The sequence below is a fragment of the Kwoniella shivajii genome, chromosome 1 (assembly GCF_035658355.1).
Source record: "Kwoniella shivajii chromosome 1, complete sequence".
Classification (NCBI taxonomy): Eukaryota; Fungi; Basidiomycota; class Tremellomycetes; order Tremellales; family Cryptococcaceae; genus Kwoniella; species Kwoniella shivajii.
In genome coordinates, this window is record NC_085908.1 from 282,927 (window position 1) to 295,965 (window position 13,039).

The 13,039-nt window shown below is 42.6% G+C and overlaps 6 protein-coding genes across 6 annotated transcripts; 2 read left to right on the forward strand and 4 right to left on the reverse strand.

The window, feature by feature from the left end:
* Window positions 1-96: 96 nt before the first annotated feature.
* On the reverse strand, window positions 97-1,298 carry IL334_000115 (uncharacterized protein; the record flags this gene model as incomplete). Its single annotated transcript, XM_062931901.1, has 3 exons — window positions 97-415; window positions 499-1,165; window positions 1,265-1,298. 3 exons carry the CDS (start codon window positions 1,296-1,298, stop codon window positions 97-99), a joined length of 1,020 nt encoding a protein of 339 aa, XP_062787952.1.
* Window positions 1,299-1,783: 485 nt separating this feature from the next.
* On the forward strand, window positions 1,784-3,650 carry IL334_000116 (peptidyl-prolyl cis-trans isomerase-like 4; the record flags this gene model as incomplete). Its single annotated transcript, XM_062931902.1, has 4 exons — window positions 1,784-1,916; window positions 2,058-2,459; window positions 2,595-2,989; window positions 3,099-3,650. 4 exons carry the CDS (start codon window positions 1,784-1,786, stop codon window positions 3,648-3,650), a joined length of 1,482 nt encoding a protein of 493 aa, XP_062787953.1.
* Window positions 3,651-4,035: 385 nt separating this feature from the next.
* Window positions 4,036-7,281, reverse strand: IL334_000117 (uncharacterized protein; the record flags this gene model as incomplete). Its single annotated transcript, XM_062931903.1, has 10 exons — window positions 4,036-4,115; window positions 4,253-5,459; window positions 5,509-5,639; window positions 5,695-5,885; window positions 6,029-6,262; window positions 6,357-6,451; window positions 6,534-6,647; window positions 6,719-6,811; window positions 6,872-6,972; window positions 7,068-7,281. The coding sequence occupies 10 exons, from the start codon at window positions 7,279-7,281 to the stop codon at window positions 4,036-4,038; spliced, it is 2,460 nt and encodes an 819-aa protein (XP_062787954.1).
* Window positions 7,282-7,888: 607 nt separating this feature from the next.
* Window positions 7,889-10,171, reverse strand: IL334_000118 (uncharacterized protein; the record flags this gene model as incomplete). Its single annotated transcript, XM_062931904.1, has 8 exons — window positions 7,889-8,140; window positions 8,203-8,283; window positions 8,355-8,635; window positions 8,748-8,896; window positions 8,961-9,001; window positions 9,120-9,221; window positions 9,325-9,412; window positions 9,498-10,171. 8 exons carry the CDS (start codon window positions 10,169-10,171, stop codon window positions 7,889-7,891), a joined length of 1,668 nt encoding a protein of 555 aa, XP_062787955.1.
* Window positions 10,172-10,693: 522 nt separating this feature from the next.
* IL334_000119 (uncharacterized protein) lies at window positions 10,694-11,376 on the forward strand (the record flags this gene model as incomplete). Its single annotated transcript, XM_062931905.1, has 2 exons — window positions 10,694-10,945; window positions 11,098-11,376. 2 exons carry the CDS (start codon window positions 10,694-10,696, stop codon window positions 11,374-11,376), a joined length of 531 nt encoding a protein of 176 aa, XP_062787956.1.
* A 310-nt stretch (window positions 11,377-11,686) lies between these two features.
* IL334_000120 (uncharacterized protein) lies at window positions 11,687-12,601 on the reverse strand (the record flags this gene model as incomplete). Its single annotated transcript, XM_062931906.1, has 1 exon — window positions 11,687-12,601. One exon carries the CDS (start codon window positions 12,599-12,601, stop codon window positions 11,687-11,689), a length of 915 nt encoding a protein of 304 aa, XP_062787957.1.
* Window positions 12,602-13,039: the final 438 nt, after the last annotated feature.

Genomic DNA, 13,039 nt, shown 5'->3' on the forward strand with positions numbered 1-13,039 from the left:
ATAACTACAAAGGCAACTATCTAAGTATGAACATTTGAAACTGATCTATAAACATACCTTCTTATGAACGTCATCATCCACAATCGGCTGTATGATCTAAGATTGCTCAGATTTCTCTTCGGCTAATCGGATATTTCCCTCTTGATAAGGGGGTAATAAAGCTTCTTCTTCTTCTAATGCATGCTGAGTGGAAGGAGCAACTCCTTCAGCTGTTCTGCCTGCTTTCCTAGCTTGTCTTCTGGCTGCTCTCCTTGCTCTTCGTTCAGCTTTGTTTGGACATCCAGCTTTGAAGAATCTGAAAGAGAGTAAGAAAATCATGAAGAAGAAATGAATTATTGAACCGAGACCTGCGCCAATTACAAAAGCGAGAGCGATAGATTCGACTGGTTTGAGGTTTTTGAGTGCTCGATTGAGTCTATACAATGCAATCAAATCAGCACTTCCGTTTTTGTTTTCCTGATCCGTGATCATTTGTAAAAGAATGAAATGATGACTTACCTTGCACTGATAGTTTTGGACACATGTCTATGCCCATGACCGTGCCCGTGACCGTGTCTATGGGAATGATGATAATTATTCTCTGGTTCTGCTTGTTTCACTTCATGATTGTGATGATAATGAGTCTTTGGAGGATGTTCATCGTGATTTGGGACTCTCCAATTTCCTTGTAAACCAGATTTGACAATCCATTTATTTTCATCTAATTTTCTCCACCATTTCAATCCGTCCTTTCGCTCACTGTCATTCTCAATCTCACTCTCAATCATGTTGGTCTCTTCGGCAATTCCATTGATGGGATGTGATTTGATTGAGCCACCTTCCGGGAATGGTACAACTTGATTGTTCATTTCATGAATATGTGATAACAGTTTTTCTCTAACTGAATGAACGGATTCTTCGCGATCCTGATCGTGAGCTCGAGAAGATCGAGTAAAACCTAATTTCTCGAATAAAGAGGTCCATTTGTCATTGCTAGTAGGGGCGTGTTCGTGGCATGGCATTGACGAAATGATAGGAACGATGGGCGAATCTTCCATCTCCTTGCCATGTTCAAGGTCATGGTGCGGCTCAGTTGGTCGGAAAGTCACTTCGTCAGGTGAAGGGATTGGTTCAGACGATAAGGCGTATACTCGAAAGGGTATAGCTGAGACTGAGGTCGATGCGGCTAGTATTTCGTTGACATCGTTAGCATGGCATGTGATGCGTGAGAAGACACGCAAAGTGGTTGTCGAGCGGCAAAACGTGGATGAGAAAAGGAACTCACCTAGCGCAGCGAGAATTGCGAGTGAGAACTTCATATTGAGCGTTACTTAGAGAGATCTGATTATGAAGAAAGGTGAAGTTGTCGTGTATGAAAGTTCAGTCAACCAGTCAATGGTCTTTTATGATGGGACAAAGTGAGTATGAATGTAAAGCAGAAAGGAAAGGATTGTGAGTGAAATGACGGATCCAGGAGAGATTATAGGTGGGTATATATGATTTTTTGGGAATTGGTGGAGGTTTCAGGACGAAAAAGGAAATTTAATGACAAAGGGGTTTATTGGCCACGTGGATGTGGATTTCTACTTTGCTTGAGACGGAGTTTGAATGCGATGTCCGTGGGATATCAGCGGGGCCACTTTCAAGATCACTTTCAGCGATGTGTTTAATAATATTGACAAAATGCAATTGTCAATCTTCTCAACTCATTAATTGTACCACAACCTCTTCACGTTTTCTTTGACTTTCAAGATCCATATTTAATAGCTGGACTGTCAAATTCAAAGTCGAAACTCAAAACAGCATGTCGGTAATGCTCGAAACTTCCTTGGGGGAACTGGTGATTGATTTGGAAGTGGATAAATGTCCGAGGACATGTGAGAATTTCTTGAAATTGTGTAAAATAAAATATTATGCTTTGAATGCGTTCTTCAATGGTGAGTGGAATTCAACACTGGGAAAAGCTACAATGAGTAATTGGATTAAGTGGAACTTTGAGATGTATCCAATTCGATGCTAATCTTGTTTCTATCTCTGCTGACGGACGATGAATTTGTCTTGTTTACGACGTATCGTAGTATCAAAGGATTTTATCGCTCAAACTGGAGATCCAACAGCTACAGGAACCGGAGGAGAATCGCTTTCTTCGTATCTGCATAATCAATCTCAGTCTCAATCATCATCAAGAAATGTCAGTTCTAATAATCCAGGACGATACTTCACGCCTGAAATAACGAATTCACTCAAACATCAATCGAAAGGAACTGTCTCAATGGCAGTAGCACCTACCAATCCCCCCGGATGTGGATCGCAATTCTTCATCACCCTAGCTGATGGAATAGAATACTTGGATGGTAAACATGCTGTCTTCGGTCATGTGATCGAGGGTTTAGATACATTAGATAAGATAAACGAAGCGTTTCTGGATAAAGAGGGTAGACCGTTACAAGATATCAGAATAAGGCATGTTGAAATATTGGGTGAGTGATTCGTTCATTATCATTGACCAGGACCAGGGATTTAAGGCTTCTGTCGACCCATAATATCGAGTCTCTCATCTCCTGACCTGAATTGTGTTCGTTCGCTAATATTACATTGGTTTTGACATCTCGCAGAAGATCCATTCGATGATCCGACCAATTTAATCCCAATTCCAGATTCTCCGCTAAGACCACCGGATTCATTCTCTTCTATACGAATATCAGATACGGAAGACATAAACGCCAAATTAGCAGAAGAAGAATTAGATGAAAAAAGAAGATTGACCGCTGCCGCTTCGTCAGCATTGACTCTAGAAATGATTGGCGATTTACCTTTTGCAGCTGTTAGACCACCTGAAAACATTTTGTTCGTTTGTAAATTGAACCCAGTTACAGCAGATGAAGATTTAGAGTTAATTTTTTCAAGATTTGGCAAAATACTAAGTTGCGAAATCGTTAGAGATAAAAAATCTGGCGATAGTTTACAATATGCTTTTATCGAATTCGATGAAAGAGAATCTGCTGAACAAGTGAGTCCCATTTCTCGCAATCAATGCATCTGAATCGAAAGATCACAATGTACTTGGGTAAATTCAGATATGGATAATAAGCTAAATGGCTCTCACTTGTTTGTCATAGGCATACTTCAAAATGCAGAATGTATTGGTGGACGATCGACGAATATGGGTCGATTTCTCTCAGTCGGTAGCTAAGATGAGTGTCACTCAAGCTATCTCAGGTGGACGTGGCGGTCGAGGTGGACGAGGTGGACGTGGCGGTGGCGGTGGCGGTGGCAATCGAGGAAGAGGAAGTGGTTATGGTGGAGGTGGAGGTGGGAGAGATGAAGGGTACAGTGGAAGAGGTGAAAGGGAAGAAAGATATATCGCGCCTACACCTAGAGATGTAAGAGGTACAGAAGGTTACGGCATGGTATTTGACCAAAATCAAACTCAACCTTCGTCGAACAGAAGAAAAAGTAGATCCCCCAGGAGGGACAAGTATAGAGAGAGGAGTAGGAGTAGAGAAAAGCATAGAGATGCAGATAGGCACGGGGACAGAGACAGGGATAGGAGAGATAGGGATAAAGATAGTCGAAAAGATGGTCATAGGGACCGAGATCGAGATCGAGATGGTAGAAGGGATAGGGACAGGAGTAGAGAGCGATACAGAGATAGGGATAGTAGACGCTGATTGCCAGGATATGTATAACACAATCATCTGCAAATTGAGCATAGTCGCCGAGGACATCATGTAGGACCCGGACCCTTCATGTCAGATCTTCAAGGCAGAAGTGTTCGAATGTCCGACGATGGTTTGCCAGGTCATATATACAATGCTATACATACCATCCCTCATGAGGTAGCCATAATATGAACACAGAGAATGAGTACTACAATGCCCAATTAAAAGTGATGAGAATAAAGTATCATGGGTGACTCTGGGGTGGAGGGATTTTCGCGAGTTCTATCTCGTGGGAACGTACGAAAAAGCACCAAATAAAAGAATGATCATGAACAAATGCGTTGTTGGGATGTTCGTCGTGTCGTTAACGTGTCGTGTCGTTTGATGGTCGTCATTAAGTCAATGGGAAGGAAACGGGTTGGTATCTTGCTGACGGTTCACAGTAATCTAAGATATCCAGTATCTTTGAGAATGCTGCGCACAAGTATGGCTTGAATCAAGTAAGTTGTATACAAAAAAGGAAAGTGGACCCCATTCTACAGCGATACATGTCAGTCAGCTTCCTTGTCGTGCATTTTCATTCCATCCAAAGCACATAATGGATGACTTACATTTGGCTTCGGCAGGACTGCTGCTTCCCATCTTAGCCAATTGACCCCACATTTCTGTGATTCTTGGAGGAGTCAGGATTCCTCTTTTCGCACTAGCGATTGATCTTTTCGGAGTAGAAGATCGCAAGTCTTTTTCTTTTCTAGAAGGCGTGGCAGGTGGTTGAGCTTTCACTAAAGTGACGGTTTTTGGATCTAGGTATTGATTGCCTACATTTATGCTTGTGTTCCTTCGAACTGGTAGGAAACTTCTTTTAGGTAATGATCTAGAAGGAGAGGATAATCCCGATAAAGCAGTGATTGCAGTCTTTTGAGGTGGGATGGAAGTTGTTGGTGGTGTTGAAAGAGTATCGACTGGTGGAGAGAGGGAAGGGCTGATAACTCGTCTCCGTAGTTTATTGGCCAGTCTGGCAGGTTGAAGCAGAGGCGTAAGAGGAGGCTCTTCAATATCAGTTTCTCCATCGATGTTCATCTTTCCCTCTCTTCCTACTAGAGGTGATGCAGGCGAACCTTCTCGACTTGGTGGGGGAGATGACAGTCCGTTTCTAGCCAAAGGCGATCCGGTTGGCGATCTTCTCTTCAGTGGTCGATCATTCTGATCTTGAGAGTTTGTCGAGGTCATCGAAGCGATAGAAGAAGATCTTGATAGTGTTTCTGATGGCACTGATAAAGTAACTCTAGGAGGTGACGTTGTGAGCGTGGGGATGGCTGATCGACCAGCAGTGCGTTTTGTGCCTCTCGCTGATCCAGAAGAGGTCGATAAAGCGCTGATTTCTGTCGCGACAGTCATCTGGGAATTGAGAGCAAAACCACTACTGTTTTCAGTCGATGAAGATGGGCGCATCACAAGGATAGGACTAGGCGGTTCTGGAACGATTGCAAGATCTGTCCTCTCTACGATGAGAGTGTTCTGATGGCTTTCTCGAAGACTAAGTGGACCAGGCGTTTTCCGAGGTTGACCGACTGCGTCGCCTCCTTTCTGCATGACTGCGATTTCGGGAGTGCCGGACCGGGGATAGCTTTCATGTGTGGTCGAGAACAGTGAAACATCCTGTATGTTGAAGCCCCACAAGTTTTGATAGTCTTGCAGAGGTTGATGAACAGATGGTAGAGGTGAGTCGAGCTCAATCGGGGGAGTTGCAAGCGGGTTTAGAGAGTCTCTGAACCTGGCGTCGGCAGTGAGATCTCGGAGAAGTTGGTCTTGGGCAGCCTATCCAGTATGTTAGCTATAGAGCCTGCCAGGTTTGTCTTCAGCTTACCCATCCAGCCCACTTCATCTGATTGATGACCATGTAATGCTGTTGAGGTCCAACTACCATACCAGGTCGGACAATCCTCATGTAACCGATGGCTTCTTGTGCTGTGAATTGAAATTTATAAATGAGATATGCTAATACGAACGGTTTTAGCTGGTTAATCCTATATGCGAAAATAGCTCAGCTCACCTCCAATTAGAACACCAGTCCGACCTAGGCCGGCTTTACAGTGCACCGCAACCTTTTGACCCTTCCCTTCTATCGTATCTTCAGCAAGCTTGATAAATTGTCTAACAATATCGTCAGATGGATTGGTTCCATCATCAAAGTACATGTCGACATGGTCTATACCGAGATTAAGGAAATGACGGCGATCGTAGCTGTTCCGTGAACGGGTCGCAGCATCCGAAACAAATGTGAGAATGGCGGAGAAGAACAATGTGAAAAGTGATAGAAGTCATGAGGAAGATGAGTGTTTTGCATCAGCGATGAATTGCAGACATGTGCACATCGGAAGACTTACAGCTCATCATTCAACCTAACGACTAGACCGACATGCTCCTTTGAAAAGACATTCACTACACATTCCATCGCTCTTGTTTGGAGTTTGACTTTTTCGAGAACTTCGGCTGGAGTGATAGGTTTCCTTTTAGAAGATCGAATTGTTGTGGTTGTCTTCGTCATAGCTTGAATCCATGTATCATCCATCGGAGAGGCGAAAGGTATAAATGGGCCGAGTACATTGAGATCACCATTGCTGCTCGGACAGAGATTAGCCATTTCATCAGGGATTTTAGAAGATATGAATGCGGTTCAAAACGGCGGTACTGGCTTGGAAGGTCACCACTTACTCTGGGTGTTCATAAAACCGGTAAGCCTCCTGATCGAAACTTGCCAAATCCAATAAATCATTCTGCATCGCTTTATCTACACCGTAGAGTATATCCTACATGACAGCAAAAGCGATCTATGACTTAGTATGTGAATCGACTTGAAAAACTTGTGCAATGATAGACGTTTTGACTTACTTGTATTGACAAACCATAATCCATAGGACCATTACCAGCGTCCCTAAAAGGCATGATTTCTAATGGTGCTATGGGACGAAAAGCGTTCCAAGGTGATTGACGTCCCACGATAAGCTATAAAGCTCATCTCGTCAGCTAATCAAGCATCGATATCAGAAGGATGGATCAGGTTTTTGTAAGCTTACAAAGTATAAACCGACAACCAATGTCATGCATGATTTCTTCTTCGGTTCTGTTGTTGTGAATAGACATAATGGTTTCCCTTTTGCTTCGGTTTTCTGAAATATAGCGAGATAAGCTGTGAAACCCTTCAGTAAAGCGGGATGCGGAAAGCTTACTTCTAGTCTCTCATGAATTCGTATACAAGCTTGGAATGTGAAAGATAGATTAAGGGGTCCGTGATCACCCGCAAAAGGTGTATAACGCATTTCCTCGTCCACTGCCAAGGATTTACAGAAGAGAATCAGCTTATTTCCTCTCTAAAATTGACTGGATGGGGCTAAGCTGGTGGGGTGTGGTTGAACAGATACTCACGCGAGAATAGCAAGACGCTTTTTCCTGTGATGGGATGCGCATGTGGTACTCTGCCATGAGCCAAGACCTCTTTGCCTATGAGTGTGGTGAATATGAACCTTTCGTTGAATATGGCTACGGGATTAGGGAATTCTCTTGTGGACGAAGTACGTCTTGGTGACATTTTGACCAGATCAGAGCCACGAGGGTCGAGTGATGGTGTTGAAATGTTCATTGATGATTGATGGTTGATCTTAGTGATACTCTCTGAGCAGTTGGGAGTTGAGGTCGAATGATGCTTGTGAGTGCAGGTTTCCGGAGCAGAGAGGGAAAGAGATGAAAGAGTGTAAGATACTGTCTTTTACGATGGCGGTGAAGAGAGGGGTTGGAAGAAGAAAAGAGGAGGAAGGACAAGGAAAGGGTGGGAGAAGAAGGAGCAAGCAATGATACGGTGGTGAATGGTTATTATTATTATTGTATATACATTTATACACACACATGATATGGTAAATTGGAAAACGATCAATGCGTTAGGTGTATAAATATATGATATCACACACATGAAAACGAACATAGCTTCAGGCACACTCTGAAAAATACGTAATACAATGCATGGAATTCTCCATTGAGAAATCAGTCGCGTGATACAGCCACAGATCTGACATGATACCTGCTTTAACATACATGAGGTGATTGAGAGTTGATACTGGAAATACAATACTATACAAGAGCTTGATATATACCGATTGAACAACAACAAAAGACACAAGAAGATAAGATACAAAAACAAGCGATCCAAAGTAACCATCTTACCGATCCAATCGACAGACCCCTCAAGCAACTCACGCCCTTCCAAACCTATACAAGTCACCTCTCACAACGGCATCCAAACCTAATTCATCATTAATATCCAAGTGAGTTATTCTGTGTTCGAATACTTTATTCAATGGATTCTTAGCATGTTCGTCATGAAGTTCCCATTCGTTTGATAGCGGTGGTAATACCGGTTCACCCGTTAAAGTTGACCAAGCACGTATTCTACGGTCTGAGGAAGATGCGAATAAAAGCTTATCGTCTGAAGTCGTTGCGAGTGCCTATCAATTGAACATGTAGTATCAATAGACGAAACATGAACGACCATAGTAGCGGAACGTACCACACTAGAATGAAAAGTATTGAAGTGACCTTTGAATACCTTCAACGGTTCACTCCCGTATCTCACATCGAATAGTAACATCTAACGATACGGATAAGCAATTTGATACACACGGATCGGTGACGATGGGAGCAACGAAATAGATCGCTCACCTCATGACTCATACCACTGACTATCACACCCCAAGGAACAGCCGCGTCACTTAACCTCTTGACTTCAACTACAGCTTTCCCTTTCACTGTTCTAGCTACCACATTTGGGTTTCTTGGATTCGTTCGCAAGTCTTCCAGAGAGACATCACCCGATCTCTGACCTACATATACGAGATCTTTTGAAGACTGATGGACAGCCAAGGCATCACTTGACAGTTTTCGTCGAGATGATCTGAGGGAAGGACCACTGTAGTTTATCGTTGTGATTGATTTGATACCGCCTAAGTGGATTTAACAAATGATCAACTTACATTTGTTGAAACACCATGAAGACAAGCGGAAGGAAAGCATCTTCAATGGGTCGATGAAGTGAAAATCAGACAGTACACTCACCTAACGTGCAGATGTCATCGAATCCACTCAAACCGTAAATTTCAGACTGATACAAGTTCAATTCTGAATGAGTCATGAATACATGTTCCAACATTTCCGGATCTCGTTTGAAGAGATGAACGTGCGGTTCAGATCCTCCAGCTATTGCCCTGTAAGAATTCATAAGCTTGTTGATTTTCTCAGACAATAGGGGAGGGGCGACGGTCAACTCACATCATGATTAGACGAGGTGTGTCGCAATGCATTCCAACAAGCTGACATGTCAGTCAGCGATTGGCTATCGATCAATGGATCTCATGTTGGAATAGATACGCGTTTGACTTTCAAGCACGAATGCCATGGCCGTGAAGTAATGATAACGCTCGTACTTACATTCTGAGCGCAGACCGAGAATATAGCAGTATTTCCATTCCTGTTGTGCATAATGACTTTACCGTGATCGGTAGTAGCGTAATATGCTTCGTCTCCGAAAGCCTGTATCACCAAGACTGTTAAGCACCCTATCCGTAACAGATGGTGATGGAGATGTAGAATGTGGTGTCAGTCCGCCAGACTGAGAGGGGTATTGCTAACATACCTTATAATCTGTTATCACTTCTCCGTGACATCCACAATGATTATGTTCTTCTTCTAATTCCAGATTACTAAGGATATTTTCTTGTGCACTTAAATATGGGAAAGGTCAAGTTAGCAACGTGTTTGTCAGAGCAAAGTCGGACAAGCTGATTGATCATTGATTAATTGATTTACCTTAAATGTCTATCATTTGTTTTCCCGTTATATCTAATACCGAATCTACCTTTTTTGATCTTTGCGACCCTTTCGATAGTTTCTTTATCATCAAATCCTCCGAATCTATATGAATTTCTCTTTACGTGATGAGAACCACTCAGACAACCTGGAGGTGGATTTGATATTTCTTCAAGGTTTCTCATTCGAGTTTCATCGCCTGCATGACCATGCATTTGGTTTTGACTTTGCCATAACTTGGATCCGAATGCACCTGGATTAGGTTCTTTTCTTGTTCCATTTCCATTTGTATTGACACTCCCACTACCTCTGACAGCAGGTGTCCCTGTCCCTGTTCTTGTTCTTGTCAATGACCCATTTCCAGATCCACCTGGTTGTCCGCCTTCAGAATCTGAGTTTCCCCTTGAAGCGAAATTTGAACTCTCGTTCGAAGTAAGGTTCGATATTGGGTTCGAACGAGGAAGAGCATGTGAGTTTGGATTTATGAATCTTGATCCATCCGATCTTGCTAAACTGTAATCTGAATTTGCTGAATTATGAGGATAAGTTGGAAATGGTGTAGGTCTATTATCTTCTTCTGTCAGATTCGATGGAGGACCTCTTGGAATCGGGAAATATCTGTTTCGTATTGGATCGAATGACATTCCAGGTAAGTCACCTAGTGGACCTGACATCTTTGCTTGACTCGCGAGTTAGATGGAGTGTTAGGGCAAGGGCAAGAATTAAGGAAGAGATAAATTCGCTGACAAAGCAGTTGATGTATTATTTCAAGACTTTGGAACAACAATCCCTTCCCTATATTCTGCTGTAGACGAGCAAGACTCAACTGTCAAAGAGGTAGAAGCCAAAGATATTGACAGGCGGAAGACTGAATGTGGAAGTTGAATGATGAATTGATATTCATGAACAAATCAGTCCTTTTTGAACTTTGTGTAATGACAACCCCCCGAAGATGGGAGCTTTAATTCTGGGTGGCAAAATAAGGCTACTCCCACGTGGTGGGTTTTATCCGATACGCTTAGACCGAGACTTCGTACGAAAGATTACCCATTGATTGTTCATGAGATAACAGTTATTCCATTACATCCGACGTGCACAGTGCAACGAACTGTTCAGATTCTTCATAGCAGCTATATCAATCACATCTAGCTTCCGGATCTTCACAGCCGAACGCCCCCTTTTTTTCCCTTTATACAATGAGTCAACCTACTCAAGCTGAGATATTCGCCGCTCTCTCTGCACAATCTTCAGGATCTTTCAAACGATCTCAACCACCAACTCAACCATATACGGCTTTCGACTCTGACTCGAACCCGAAAGATCAATTGACCACTTCACAGAATGGGAAGATCATGAATAGCAAGAGGATATATTGTCCTAGGGAAGGTTGTGGTAGTGTCATATTGCTGGACGGTATAGGTGAATGGGTAGAAGTTGAGGGTAGTATTGTGAGTGTATAATGACTTAAACACCTCCACCAATCTGCACATTCCGCATATTATGTACGAGAGCAATACTACTCAATTTACGTTTCCCTCCGCTCAAGTAATGTAAAATACACGAGAGCGCAAAGAGCTAATCTATCAATCCTATGGTTTAGCTACCCGACGACCCCACTTCCCCCTTTCCTTCCTCGTCCTCGCCTCACGCATACTGGTCTATTCCTTCAGGACCATTCGCATTCGAAAACATCGGATTCTCTCGTCCCGATATATCGAATCCTCTACCTGCGTTCACACCGAAAGACGTTCCAGGTCAAGGTAAAGTCAAATGGTTGATTTGTGCAGAATGTGATTTGGGTCCTTTGGGTTGGAGCTACGAAGGTGGTAAAGGTGCTTGGCTGGATATCAAACGTCTGAGATATGGTGAGAAGAAATAGATAGACTTCATAAAAGATCGTTATGAACGCAATGAATACCTATTCGATATTAGATGAGATATCTAAATTGATAACAGAAAATGAATAAAACCATCTGAAATGGAATACTGTATACATACATAAACTGCATTATTTTCGTATTTACGTATCGAACAATATTATGAGGGAAGGAGGAAATGATGAATGAATATATAAGCTACATATAGTATTCCACTGTGATTTTTTGCCCATTCGATATTTCCTCTTCTCTTTTACTGATTTTGGCTGATTACTGCTTTTCTTCCATCCATCATCTCCCTCCCTGACCGCTTTACATATCCTTCAACTCTTCGATCTTTTCTGAAGCTTCACTTTTTCCCAGTCCATCCACATTTTCTCCACCTGTACCTTTTTGTTTCTCCAGGACTTTGATAAAACCTTTCTGTTTCTCTGTAGCTGGATCATCTCCGGTGGCCCAATTTTCAGGGTGATCGAGATGACTTGGTGATCCTGGGATAGTATCATTTTCCTTTGTAGCAGGTGCGACATCGTCTGAGACAGAGGTTGTGGGAGGTTCAGATGTAGGAGGTTGAGTTTGCTTGGATGAGATATCCTGTTTGGACACTGGTGATGTTGCATCGTCAAGTCGAGGCTTTTTAGTTGCCCGATCTTCATTCCCATTTTCTTTTTCCTCCTTCTCTACTTCGTCGTTCTTGGAGGTTGAATCTTTACCGAATACACCATCTAAAGTAGTTTGTTTCGAATCTTTGAGATCTTTACCATCCATCTCGTCATCTTTAGAAGAACTTGTTTCGTCTGTTCCCTCCTGTTTCGTCTCATTGTTTTTCTTATTGCTTAGGATCGGTTCGTCTTCGACAGTAGTCGAACTAGCCTTTCTTTTCTCGCCCACTTTCTCTTCCGGTTTCTCCTGCTCTTCATTGACTGGTTCTGTCTCCTTCTTTCCTGCTTTTTCGGAAGCACCATTTGTATCTTCTCCATCTGATTGATTGTGATCTTGATTAACTTTTTCACCTTTGATGAGTGAATCGATAATTTCACTCGCTTCACTTTTTCCTAACGCATCTTTATCTAATCCTTCTTCTGGTATCAAACCGGGATTCTTATTCTCCAGAACTGCAATAAAACCTTTTTGTTTTCCGGTAGCAGGTTCAGCTCCTGTTGCCCATTGTTCAGGATGATCGAGATGATCTTTTGGTAATGGTGGAAGGGAGTTTGGATCGGCCATTTTTGGTGTTTAGATTGATTGAGATTTAGGGCTTGAGATTTGTCTGAAGAGAGAGTATGATCAGCTGATTTACATTCGCTTGCGGATTCAGCGCTCAGCTTAACCAATTGATAGATCGACACGAAGGTTGTAGTCGTCAATCAGAAGTAGAATGAAGAGGAAGAATGAAAATGCAATAAGGTAAGATCGATTCGCGTTATATATGTGTGGTAATGTTCATTATTATTGAGTGAAATATCATACGCGTCTTTACCGATCTGCATACTCTATAGGTTACGTCATCTGGTCCCGTCACCCCACAGTGAGGGATGAGTCAACTTTCCCATGGTGGGTTTCCCATGAAGAAGACTAGTCGATGTCGTTGTGGTCAAGATTATGAAGATGATGAAAGTGAAAAGGTGTGTCGCAATTAGTAGTGGATGGGAAACCAGATGGGGA